This window comes from Brugia malayi, assembly GCF_000002995.4.
Source record: "Brugia malayi strain FR3 genome assembly, contig: Bm_v4_Chr3_scaffold_001, whole genome shotgun sequence".
NCBI lineage: Eukaryota > Metazoa > Nematoda > Chromadorea > Rhabditida > Onchocercidae > Brugia > Brugia malayi.
The window spans coordinates 13,011,082-13,024,168 of record NW_025062477.1 but is presented as its reverse complement, the minus strand read 5'-3'; the positions used below and the strand labels follow the sequence as shown (position 1 = coordinate 13,024,168).

The 13,087-nt window shown below is 31.4% G+C and overlaps 3 protein-coding genes across 5 annotated transcripts; 2 read left to right on the top strand and 1 right to left on the bottom strand.

Moving 5' to 3' along the window:
* Positions 1-1,428: 1,428 nt before the first annotated feature.
* Positions 1,429-1,605, bottom strand: Bm14168 (Uncharacterized protein; the record flags this gene model as incomplete). The annotated part of the gene is made up of 1 exon (XM_043081006.1): positions 1,429-1,605. A coding segment is annotated over one exon (177 nt), but the record flags the coding sequence as incomplete, so codon positions are not given.
* A 17-nt stretch (positions 1,606-1,622) lies between these two features.
* Positions 1,623-4,999, top strand: Bma-mfb-1 (Uncharacterized protein; the record flags this gene model as incomplete). Of its 2 annotated transcripts, none has more annotated exons than XM_043081004.1 (8): positions 1,623-1,721; positions 2,527-2,650; positions 2,880-2,932; positions 3,305-3,397; positions 3,540-3,633; positions 3,784-4,015; positions 4,429-4,684; positions 4,913-4,999. In XM_043081004.1, the coding sequence occupies 8 exons, from the start codon at positions 1,623-1,625 to the stop codon at positions 4,997-4,999; spliced, it is 1,038 nt and encodes a 345-aa protein (XP_042936938.1). The 2 variants fall into 2 exon arrangements, with proteins under 2 accessions (XP_042936938.1, XP_042936939.1); XM_043081005.1 differs by having other exon boundaries at positions 2,874-2,932.
* A 1,292-nt stretch (positions 5,000-6,291) lies between these two features.
* Positions 6,292-9,123, top strand: Bm9452 (Uncharacterized protein; the record flags this gene model as incomplete). Of its 2 annotated transcripts, XM_043081002.1 has the most annotated exons (7): positions 6,292-6,407; positions 6,665-6,839; positions 7,068-7,178; positions 7,335-7,468; positions 7,893-8,068; positions 8,477-8,691; positions 9,061-9,123. In XM_043081002.1, the coding sequence occupies 7 exons, from the start codon at positions 6,292-6,294 to the stop codon at positions 9,121-9,123; spliced, it is 990 nt and encodes a 329-aa protein (XP_042936936.1). The 2 variants fall into 2 exon arrangements, with proteins under 2 accessions (XP_042936936.1, XP_042936937.1); XM_043081003.1 differs by lacking the exon at positions 6,292-6,407 and having other exon boundaries at positions 6,756-6,839.
* Positions 9,124-13,087: the final 3,964 nt, after the last annotated feature.

The following is a 13,087-nucleotide window of genomic DNA, read 5'->3' as shown; positions in this document are numbered from 1 at the left end:
AGAACGAAGTAGTTCATTTTCCTCTCTCTCTCCGTCTCTCTAAATTTTAGATCATATATTGATTTTGATGTTGTTGCTACGGCGCTGTTTGACATTGTTTATACGACGTACGATGATGCTTTATAAGGAAGGCTAATGGTAGGTAATATTTTAACTGCAGAGATCCATCATCTCATACACATCAAATCAGTGCAAACTGTTTTTATATATTTCGCAGTCAATTGCTTCTTTTCTCTTCATCGTCTCATCGCGGTATGCAGTGTACATGAAATTGCATTCCCTTTACTTTATTGACAAAACAACTTGAATTAAATATGTCTAATAGGAAGGATAACATATGATTAAATAGTGTAAGTAATGCTTGTGTTCAAGTAGTGATCAAATGTTGGTAAAATCTAAACATGCTTATAGATTGAAAAGTGAGTAGATTCCTTTTCTGATAGGTATCTTTGAGAGTCGGCCACTGATCACCTGTGAAAATTCAATCATATAAATAAATCTATGAATGAATTTTGTGAAAGATAAGACCGTCAGAGAATAGAAGTTTTAGCAGAGAAGGAAAACATTTAGAAAGCAATTTATGTAAGAGAAATACAGGTAAATAAAATAGAACAAATGTCATTCTCATTGAATGTAGTCATTTCAGGACGTTGTCATAAGGCACCTCTACAGTTTGACAATACAAGCTGTAATGAGGAGCAGAGTAATTAGTAGAGGACATTAGGGTGTAAAATAGCATTAAATTTTATATGTAGTAAGTATCCTATGTTAATTAGGCTATATTTTTTTTTTTTTTTTTTGTTGATAGTTTTACATTTTTTGATGGAAATCTTCCTGACAAACCTTTTCATTTTGTGATAATGCCGAAGAAGTGAAACAAGTAGATAGTAATATCAAACCTTGAAACAGTACTGGATTTCTCACATCCGTACAAGCTTTAAGTGGTGCTTTCCTGTCAACATGACATTAAATTACGTGTAAATTAAGCTATGCTGCATGCAGGCACACATATCCTTTCACTATTTAATATTAACAGATGTATGTATATGTCGTCGTATGATATTGAGTAGGTTTCAGATGAAGAGTGAGGGAGAATTGCAGTATTTCTTGGCACATTATCCTTTTCAGTATAGGTTCATCTGCTTTATTCTCCACATTATTTTGTTGAGATGTGCAGCTGACTGATAAATGTTTGTACTTTCTTCTATTTGCCATTTCTGCTAATCAGATGATGTGTTTCGAGATAGTGAAGAGTGAACCACAAAGAAATGCCGATTTATTCGTGCCATCCACAACGTTATCTTGTGAAAGTTTAACGTGAAGTGTCAGTAATGTGAAGTTCGAGAAGATCTTTTCAATCAATTAATTATGTTTCAGGTGGATTCGTCTTGTTGGAGAGAAAAGAAGAGATAGGAGAGGAAAGGTGGGTTAGTTTTGTGCCATCATAAGCCATTCCGATTCGTCTCCATTCATTTCGTGTTCAAACGACCAGTACATTTTATTATCGTTTCGGAAGAGTGGGTCAACTCGTTTGAAAGAAAGAAGTTTGTAATTACGTACCCTCAGGGGGGTACCCTTCTTTCCAACTGTTCTCTTCATCTTAATCTTGTAAAATACGGAAAATGCCGTTTATCGGGAAGGACTGGCGAGCACCCGGTGAAACTTGGGTATGGTGCTCCAATACCGATGGATGGGAACAAGTGAAACTACGACCAATTCAGGTAATTGTTAATGAATTCACCTTTGGTCCAAATTTTCAGATAGAAAGAAGAGAATAGGACCGTCGTTTTTATGAGAAAAAGTGATTCATAAATAAACTTTATGAAGTTATTGTATTCTTAATAGTGCGATCCCAGTATCACACTTTACAAATGTAACTGAAAAAATTTCTAGAAAGATGATTTATTTTAGGTCGAATAAGTACCATACTCTTAAAATGATTGATTTTTTCATTTGAAAGAAGCAATCACTGTTTGCATAATTTCTTTTACTGACAAACATGTCAGTCTCTGTTATGTAGCGTTAAGTGCATACCGGGCGGTATCAATAAATCATCGCACTTTAACAAACATCAGCGAAAAATTTGAAGTTATATCGAGACCCAGTTAGATAATGAGAAACTTTAGGAAATATAAGTACAGGATATTTTTTATCGATTAGTCGATATAACTTCCAAATATCAATGGCATCCTTTTAAAAATATTTCAAACAGAAGATGATGGATAGTTCATGATCCTTGTTTTTGAATATTCATCCCAACAACTTTGTTTTTACTCCAATTCTCTTTAGGGAAGGAATCCTAATCTTAAAGTAGAAGTCTTTTTCATTTTCATTCTTCAGCAAATATATATTGAAGAGAAAAAATTCCGTACAATGATGTCTTTCCGACAAGCACTACTGTAGCGAAACTTCACGGAAAGGTGAATTCCACAAAGCTGAGAGGTTTTATCTCTATGAAGTCGAACTTGTTTTTATTGTCTTACTAATAAAAAACAACTTAATGCATGCTGAATTTTTAAATTGTAGCAGGTAGAAGAAGCAGTTGATACAACGCGATCACCAGTTTTTAGTTCACTAGTGAAAAATATTTCTTCGATGTCGCTATCAAGTAACGATGAAAATTGTCAGCGATCGGATACTGATGATTCCGGTAACTTCTTGTTATTCTTTACTTCTTCAGCTAAGATTTGAACTATTCATTTTAATGGATGACTGCTGAATAAGCTAAGTCAATGCTACCATATGTTAAATGTACTTTAATGAGAGAATGATCAAGATAAAAATTAAAATGATCTGATGTTGGCGTCTGATAGTTAACTATTGTTAGTTTTCTTCTTAATGAAAAGAAAAATTAATCAAAAAGAAATTTCCAGTTTCAGAAGGTGATGATTGGATTCCACACTGTTTCGTCAAAACTGGAAAATCCAAGGAAGTTAGCACTACTGAATTTTTTAAATGTTTCTGTTGTAACTTACTGGATGCTACATTTTGAAAGACCAGTTTCTTTTGTAGTCAAATTACTGATTTTATTTCACATACGAAGTGTTCAAAAATCTTTCTGAGCACTCTCAGCAATTCACAATCTAATGATTGGATTTTTTAGATATTCTTTATTTTAAAATTATTTTAAAAACATGTACAATTATGAAAAAGCGGTGCTTACTTGAATTTTTTGAATAGTTTGTTTAGCAAAACTATGCAGAGTTATAAAATATCGTGAAATGAGAAATAATTTGGAATTCAACGGAGAACCTTTGGTATGTTTACTTGTTGAGATTTGTTTGCAACAATTCACCTTATTCAGTTTGTTGGATGTACAAGTATGAGTGAGGCATTTCATCGATTGGACTTGGCACGAGCTGTGAGCGATGTCCGGAGATTCAATTATATCTGTAAAGTAAGTTTTAAATATTGAAGGTTTAAAGGACTTTTTTTTTTTGTTCGTTGAATGGAATGTGTAAATATTAAAGATACATATGTGTGAATATTAAGATACATATGTGTGTAAATATTAAAGATCTCATGCAGTTCATTTGCAGGTTGTGCAAATCCTCGTTCAGGAGAAGTTGCAAAATCTTAGTGCTACTGCTCGAAAAGCTCTTCTTTCCATTATTAAGGCAATTGTACTTATATGTTAGTTTTATTTTCATTTAAAGAAAGTATCTTATAATCTGAGGTCATCATGTACAAATCTTCTGTTGCAATAATTTGAAAAAGGTTAGAAATAAAAACATGAAAATATCATTCGAATATTAAGATCCTTACGTTTGCTTGAATATTTAGGTGTCGAGAGGGACCTCCACATATCCATAGCACGATCTCTTGTCTGTGATTTTGGTACGGGTCTTGAGGGTCACTTATATGGTTCACCTCAATTAGTTTCGAAGCAGCTAAATATGATTGGCGATTTGTTGGAACTTATTTCCGAACAACGACCACGTACATTAGCGGATAGTGATGAAGAGTCAGTAACATTCATGGATTTACCACGAGAGATTTTGTCAATCATCTTAAGGTATGTTTTTGTTTTAAGTAGAAATCCTTGGTATAAAGAAATAGTATCACTAATTTTGTATAAAGCGGTGGAGTTACTAAAATATCATCGATCAATTCTTCGATTAATTTTTAGCACTCGAAATATTTGGATCACTCATAAAAGTTTATTGTTGTTTCTTTTCTTTATTGGGGTATAGATTCTTTTAAATCACAGTCATTTAGGAGCAATAGTTATTCCAGTTTTTAACAGGACTGTTCAAGTTATTTTCTTGTTTCTTATAGTTATCTATTACTTGGTTAAGTCAAGCATTCAAATACAACAGATTAATAGTGAATAGGTCTACAATTTCAATACTTTTCTGAATTCTCACATTGCACTTCTTCAAGCTATTTCTAAATGTTTACGTTAATTAAACATGTTTTTTCGTACAGAAAACTTCCCGATCATGTTTCGCTGCTTGAAGTTGCTAAAGCACATGAAGTTTTGGATGCCATTGTCAAAAAAGAAGAACAGCTTTGGGCATCTCTATGCAGTTTTCACTTTACGCAAGAGCAAACTGCGAAAATTAAGAAAGACCCGATTTCCTGGCGTCATGCGTTCTTCGAACTTAAAAAACATTGTGGACTGCGAGAATTTTATGCTGATTTAATTCATCTCTGTTGCCACTGTAAAGCGATATTTTGGAAGGTATTTTTATTACTTTTGGCGTTAATTTTTAAATAAAGTTTTTCTACATTTGTTTACGGTTGTGAAAATGTAATTTTCCTTTTCTTAACTAGGGGATTTCGGATTAGAAATGAAATTTTTTGCTGAGCATAGGATATGTGACGTGATGTGTTTTATTTTAATTTTACTGCATAATCACAATACTGAAATGTAAATCCCGTTGTAAAAACCATGGGCGTATATCTTCAGGATCATGGACATCCATGTATATCGAAAGATACACCTTCGGTACGTGTTACTCCTCAACAATTTGTAGACATGTTACTACTTCTGTAAAAAAAAGCTGGATTGGTTTTTCTAATCGGTGTGAATTTATTTGTGATATACAGCGATGCGATACTATTTGATTTCTTATTATACAATATTTGTATTTACAGTGTATTCAAAAGTCTGATTACGAGTTAAAAGAAAAGAAGATTTACTGCATAAAAAACAATGCAAATTTCATTTTTAGGGTTTTTTAAAGGTTACCATACGGTTTTTATATGAGGTAATTTTGTCAATTTACGCAAATCTGTCGTTGAGAATCGGTTTAAAAACTACATTGTATATTTGTGATTTGTAAGTATTTGTAACTTTCACCATTACATTTGTATAGTTTGTCGATTTTTGGGTATTTTGAATTCTCCGTCATAACGAGTCATAAAACTTTTCATCAGCAATTCATGTCCAGCAAATTTTCTCAAGATTCTGAAATTGGTAAAAAAGGTAAGCACAGTCATTTTGAAAAAGTTTTTTATAAATTGTTATGGGAATTTCCTTTCTTTTAATACAAATATTATTTTGTAATTCAAACACCTGTGTGTATCTTCAATATTAAAAAATGATATTTGTGTGAAAAGGAAGGAAAATCTTTATAAGAAGAATTCATGACCATCTTTCAGACACAGTTCCGTCCCAAACACGATAGTTTACGGATCTAATGTTTAGCAGTAATAAACAATAGGTAAGGAAACCACCTTGTATTTTTGGTGTGAGTGAAGTATACGCAGCATATTGCTTCTTCCAAACTTTTCTAATTTTTGTCTGTGCCGCTGCACTTCAGTTGTCGTTATTATTGGAAGATATTCAAACAGAAACAGTTATTGTATCCGTACGAAAGATTCGTTTATGGTCGTTCTTGCCATTCATTCAGAGATAAACATAGGTGCCTGAACTATTTGATAGATAGAATGGAAGGGTCAAAGACCAAATTACTGACTGCTAATAAGTTTATCATTAGGTTCGAAGAAATGATTTGAAATTCCTTTGAACTGAATGTATGGATGAGACGTGGAACTGATAGTCTTAAGCATGGCTTATGCTTATTCTAGCATGCTGTTACACATGAGTTCAACTACTCTCAACACTTTAGAAGTTTGACGGACGAGTCAGTCAGAAGTTTATGTCAATCACTATATTTAGAAAATGAAACTGAATTAGAGTCAGTTTATGAGATTAATCATATTTCATTATGCTTTAATGTAAAGAAAACCTCACATAACTTATGATAGCCTTATGACCCATAACCTCATGATTCATGGCATATCTAAATGATTTAGACAAGAATGATATATCCGTTGATGCGTATGGATCACGCAAGACGCAGGAAATATGCCTTGGTAGCATGCTTCTTGCACGCTATCTCTGCTTTCCTCATTTTTGTCAGTGAAATCTACCATTTCTTGGTACTGCCAATACTGGCGTACGTGTTTCCTTACGTTATTTCTTGTTTGGTAATAATAACTGTACGTTTTTCATGTTTCCTTTCGATTCCAGAAAGAAGGCACAGCTTTCTTGATAAAACTTTTTGCTGACACGTCATCAAATGTGCGTTTGACTTGACTACAAGGAATTGGCGTGTAATTTTTAACATTTTACGTGATCGGCGTGATTTGAAGACATATCCGAAATGAAAGATTGCGTTTGTTTTCATATTATCAAAAAACTTTGAAGTTATAGACAAAGTGTAACACAATTCGTTATCCACCATAAATTGGCTAGTTATTTGGTAGGCCTAATACCTTTCGTGACTGCCGTACTGCAATTGTTTATGTTGGCAGTCCATGTTTACTCGATAATTGCTTTTGCCGAACAACGAGAAGCTTATTCGAGATGGACTTCGCAGCATCTTAAGGTTAATCTGTTTTATTCTGCTGAATATTTTTTTTCCTTTTCATCAAAGATTCATTATCCTTTTGAATTCAATGACAAAATCTCTTCTTATGAGGCTCCTTATGAAATTTCACTGAAGTTATCTGATGAAACAGAATCAGACAGAATCAGTGCAACTTGTAAATCTTGTAAAAGATCATGGAAATTGACAGAAAATGCTGAAATGTTAATTGGAACTTTTATATTTCAGCTGTTAATATCGGTTCTAATGATCTCACTCATTTTCTCCTTATTCATCACTGTTGTCACCATCATTTATTATCGAAACTTCGATACTTTCTTAAAAATTGGGATAACTAAGGTGAAGCAAGTTTTTCAGCAATATTGTAAAGAATTATTATTTTCAATCCTTCTTGAAAGTAAGCCTGGGATTAAATATTGACTTTGATTTTTTTTTTTTCTTTTTTGAGTAATTTAAGAGTAATATCATTCATCAACAAAGTTATTCTATTTTTAGCGTATGATCCGCTTTAGTACAAAACCAACAGATCGTCATGAAATGAATTGGTTGCAAGGGTTTTTCGAATGTTGTGGTGTTTTTGGTTATGAAGACTGGTTACCTCTAACAGCCAACAATAATTTATTAGAATCGTAAGTTAGATTTGGTTCTTTTAACGCTTTATGGAGAGACGTTAATATGAAGCAATTTGTACTGTTCATTTCTAAATTATTTTCTACATTTACATACTTATTATTTAGTATTCATTTCAAATTTCCGCTGATTGTCTTCAATGATTTAATTCAAATTTCTTTCAGGAAAATCTTCATCCCAACTTTTTTTTTACATCTAACATTACAAAACTATTTTTTCAAATACTTATTTCGACAACTTATTGAATTCTAACAGTAGTCAAATATTCAATCAGTCTATATTTGAACATTTAACAGAAATACATGCCTATAAACATACTTTTCTACAGCCATTGCCATATATTTCCATCAAGTTATACCCAAATCTAATTTTCATTTCTTTCTAGAATTACGAATTTTAAAATTAATCAACTGCAAATTTCAGCCAACTGATAACCGATGGGAATCAGTGGTCTCATTGCACGAGGAATGGCTGCTATTTGCCACATTCATGTTGTGTAAGGAGTCAGTTGAAGTGTTCTCCACTAATTCTGCTACAAAATTATACAAAAAACGAAGAAATCGGTAAACACACAGCCAAAGAATGGTTTTATTTTACAGGTAAGATTTTATCAACTGCTCATATTACAACTTATGATATTTTAAGTTCTCATTTGCTGTGATTACATAATGTTTACACTACTGATAGTCATCAGAAAGTGCAGTTGAATTGTATCATCTCTTATCATATTTCATAGATGGGTAAACGGTAAATTGTTGCAGGCTAATTATTACTAATTCAATTTAACGTCATTAGTCGTTAGTTCATGTCCAAAAAATCAACAGCTTTAATATGATTTCTAAAACATTTCACTTATTATTGAAGCGTTGAATTATCACCGTTCCTGGCAGTAAATTCGTCAACTTTAAAGAATTTATTATATAAAATTTGATCCTATTTTCATCCATCTTTGTAGGATTGTGGAAAGTTTATTACTTTTCATCCTCTTTCAGTGTCCATGTTTTCAGGTTGTTTCAGTGAAGTTAAACGCAGATTGTCCATCGTTCTGCTTGTTGCTTTTTCCGTCTTTAATTTCATAATACAGTGCATTACTTTGTTATATTCACAAATTGCTTCTACAAGTTATGCTATGATCGGTGATTGTGGTGCCGAAGATGCTACTGCCGTACTTCCCGCATGGATTTTGCCATTTCCGCCGCCATTTCCACAAACTATTGTTAAAGTTTGTTATTTTTCATCCTTATGAGACGATCTAACTTTAATATTATATAAGCTACACTTATCTTAATTAAAAAATCTCTTCTACTTTATGGACAGATGTAACTATGAATAATGAGGAACATTTTGTAAATTAAGAAAAACATAAAAACAAGTATTTTAATAGTTTATGAAATATAATGAATGATCACTTATAGTCATTTCTAGTGAAGGCATCCGCATTCTCTAAACCTAACTTGTTTTAATGGCTGGAATAAAGATATTTTAAGTAGAAAAAAACTTGGATGTTTGTATATTAGACAGTGACTCACGAAATTTCCCTTTATAATTTTTTTTTCAATGATTGAACAATAATTGGTGATGTATTTGTTAGAAGTATCAAAAATTGGTGAAGCAAGGACGTAATTTTCATGATTTTCAAGAACTGGTAACTTGAAGTGAAGCATCATTGTACATTTTTTTTGAGTTATTTTACTTTTTCATTGTTAAATAAAAGCTTAGCATCAAATGTTTAAGTATAATGCTCAACATTATCAAATATATAAAAAAGAAATAAATTTTTCTTCTCTCTTTGGATTTCACTGAAAGTACTGAATTTCTTCTTAACTAAACTCAAATCCTGGCTTTTAGTGCAATGCTAATCAAGAAACTTTTTGAAACTAAACTATGCAATCATTTTCTGATCAACCAATTATTCCATTTCAATTTAGTACAATCATCGGTAGGAAGAAGTGAAAATAATTTTCAAAGAGTTAATCATCTCAGTAAGAACTAAACTTTTATTTCTTTTCTGTTTACACTAGTCATATATAAGGTTAAATCAGTGTTTTTTTTTTTTTTTTTTTTTTTTTTCATTAAATTCATTGAAAGATACACATATGCCAAAGAAAAATGCGTTTATCAGATCTAATAATGTTTATTTAATGTGGAATTAGATTGAAATTTGAAGAATCATAATGCTTTGTCGAATCAAAGTATGTTAATTAGCTACAGACTAACATATATGTTAATTGGTGATATCTATTACTGTTATAGTGAACTAACTGAACAGAGAACGAAAAGTTAAGTAAAAAAAAAAAAAAAAAAATAACAATAATAACTTGATTCGGAAGCTATAAAAATTATTTTTAGCTTTCTGATTATTTGCTTATATTTACAACTATTTCCATAATTATATTAGACCTCACGTCTCCGAGAAAATTCTTTCCAAATGAAAGACTTTTAAACAGGCTTGTTTTCTACATTTGGCCCATGTCTTTAATTATTTCGCATTTATCAAATCACTTATTTATTCTAATGTGCTAATCTTATTTTAAATATTTCCAGAGACACGATTCATCAATTGGATTACAAAATTTATACTTCTTTGACTAATCTAATTCATTTTAAGCATCTAGATGGATGGTTTCGGTATTACGAATAGAAATACGTTTACGTCATCTTCTGGGCCTTATTTTTTCTAAAACTTTTCAATTTTAATTCGCTTTGTCGCATTCTTGTTTTACTCATCCAAGGTCTGATAAATTGAAAGAGTATTTCCTTCTCTAACAGTTACAGCACACTTTTTTCTCTTTATCATTAAAATTCTTGTCACATTCTTCTGCCAAAAGTATTTGAAGTTTAATGTAATAATTAATTATTTTCACTTTGTTATATTAATTATGATCAATTTATTATATTTTTGCAGTAACAAGCTTTTCATATGTTTCGAATACAGTTTCAAGACTTCATATCTAAAAAAAAAATTATCAGTGGGATCATGTTAGCATTAACTATAAAGAGTGGACAGTCCCCTAAGGAGGATCGAGGTTGGACGTAAAAAGCGAAGTGATGGGAAATTATGAATGTTTGTGTCAACTTAGTATGTTTATTTGGATAAAAAATTTTAGGAAAATGATAGAAAGTTGAGTGATGGGATTGTTACGATCAACGAGAGTCATGTGATAAGGGCGACAGATAGAATAACGATTTTTTTAGCTATAATAGGAGATCAGTGAACAGCATATACCTTTTGTTTTCAATAATGGACGAGATTTGCAATACCTCTTCAACAATTGTATTGGTAGAACTTTTACATTTCTTGCCTTTTTTTTTTTTTTTTTTTTGAGGTTTAAGAAGAAATAAATGAAATTTCTCCACCGACTACTTTTTAGAACAGCGGAGTATGCTTACGAGGGCATTTCAATTAGATGGACAAAAGGATGAGAAATTTGAAATATTTTGTCCTTTATTCATTTCATTGACTTCTTTTTTCTTCAATTATAATACTTCATTATTTTCATTTGAGGCAATCAATATTACCTCTGTAAATAGTGTTTAAAAACGTGAATCAAAAAATCCAAAAATCTTTTAACTTTTGAAATCACTTTAGTTATTCAGTCGAAGTTTTGCCATTAGTTGAAACTCAGTTGTTTGTCTTAAAACTAAGCTGTTTCTTCTTTTCGTTCTTTTCGCAAAATAACTAATAAAAAATGTTAGTCGTAAGTTTCAGCATACTGAATTTTATTTTCTGTGCAAATGAAAATTTTCACTAAGAAAAAACCTATTTGATTATTTTAAACTAAATTTTTTCTTCTTCCTTTGTTTCAGATGTAATTGATAGTACCGCAAATAAACTAATAAATAACGCTGTGGTATATTTGAATTTTGACCAAGAAAAAGAAAAAAGAGAGGAATTAAGGATGGCGAAAGTAATAGATACTTCCATTTGTTCCTTTTTTCTTTTCATCTATCATTAAAATCTAGGGAGAAAGAAGTAGTAATAGTAGTAGCTAACTGATCCTACAAACTGCTTTCTGCAATAATTTATCTCGGATCCCTACATGACATTGTTTATTTCTCGCATACAACTACTATCTATTATGTAGTCAGCGAAATACCTCGTCCTTCTTGCACAAATCATTAGTGCGTTGTGTAGAAACAATTGTCGAAATTGCAACAAAGGCAAATTTTCCGAGATTAATGATAATCATTTAAGGTAATAAACGATTGGTGCTGTTGTCACAGACATTTTTATTAATCTATAATAATAAGTGCTGACATTTATGAATGTTTGATGCCACTTCTGGAGTGAATGCTCTTCTTCCTCGCGTCTCTTTTATATGAAACTTATGCATACTCACTAATTAATTAAATTACTCACTTACTTCCAACAGTAAAAAAGAATAATACTAAGAATTTCTTCGATTATCTTCTGACTTTTCCATTGCAAATTTAACTTCCTCTAATTAGTTTTATGGTAATATTTTTAGAAACAAATTTGTATAACTAAATTTATTTCTCCATTCATATTACGAAGTAATTAATTATGACGCCACATATAAATTTTCTGTTTATTTACTTTTTTACTGATCTCAATTATTTTTATCCTATCTTCCTTCTTAATCATTTAGGACGCTTCCTTCTCAGCCAAGAAAAATTATTTAATTCGCTTTCATATCGCTGTCTAATCACTCTCCCCTCTCAAATTACAGCTACACTTTCGAGATCCTCTTTCACTTCAACATATGGCTATTGAAGTGGACGAATGCTTTTCATCAAGCATTTTTGATGACAGTCTCATCCTCAATTTATCTACACCACAAATTATTTTCTAGACTCACAATAAACAGAAAAAGTAATCGAGATGAGAAATCAGAATCGATATCAATAAATAGATATTCGCAAGAATATCTCCTTGAAGTGTTTTTCAGTTTTTGTTGGTACTTGCCTGATTGGCAGATCGATTTTAATTAATCGCTAATATGATGAAATATCACTGTGTTTTATGAATTTTTCAGTATTAGTAGCTTTTTCGTTTAGCTGGAAAATGTACAAATTTCTTTTTACGTTGGTCAGCATATTTCCATCAATTTTTCCAACCAAACATTGCTCTTTGCTTATCTTTTTCCTACTCGAACAGTTGCATTTTAACTTTTTTCTTTTATCACTTAGCTTATTTTTCATTTCCTCTTAGAATAATACTATAATAATCATAATGCCACTTTCTCAATTGCAAGGCTTATTCAAACCTGTCTTTGCGATTCTTTTGTTAGTTGCAACTCCTTTTTTAGCTTTCAAATGGCAAGTCTGAGAGTGATATTAAGCTTTGTTTAACACTTCAGAAATAAAAAAGCTCCGTTTTTTCGACTGACTAAATTAGTTCGTCTGTGTTAAAGTTAAGTTGTAATGTGGATCTAAATTAGAGGAGAGGAAAATGGAGATTTATGGGTAGAAAAAGAGAAAGAGAAAGAGAGACGGAGAGAAAGAAGTCGGATTATCCTTTAATGATAAAATAAAACAGGTTTTTGCAGATCTGCACACTTTTCAATTTATCCATCTATCTACTAATTCACTGTATCCCTAAAAAATACCGCAGTTTGACCGAAGAGATCCCATTCGTCTGAATCGTTATTATCTTT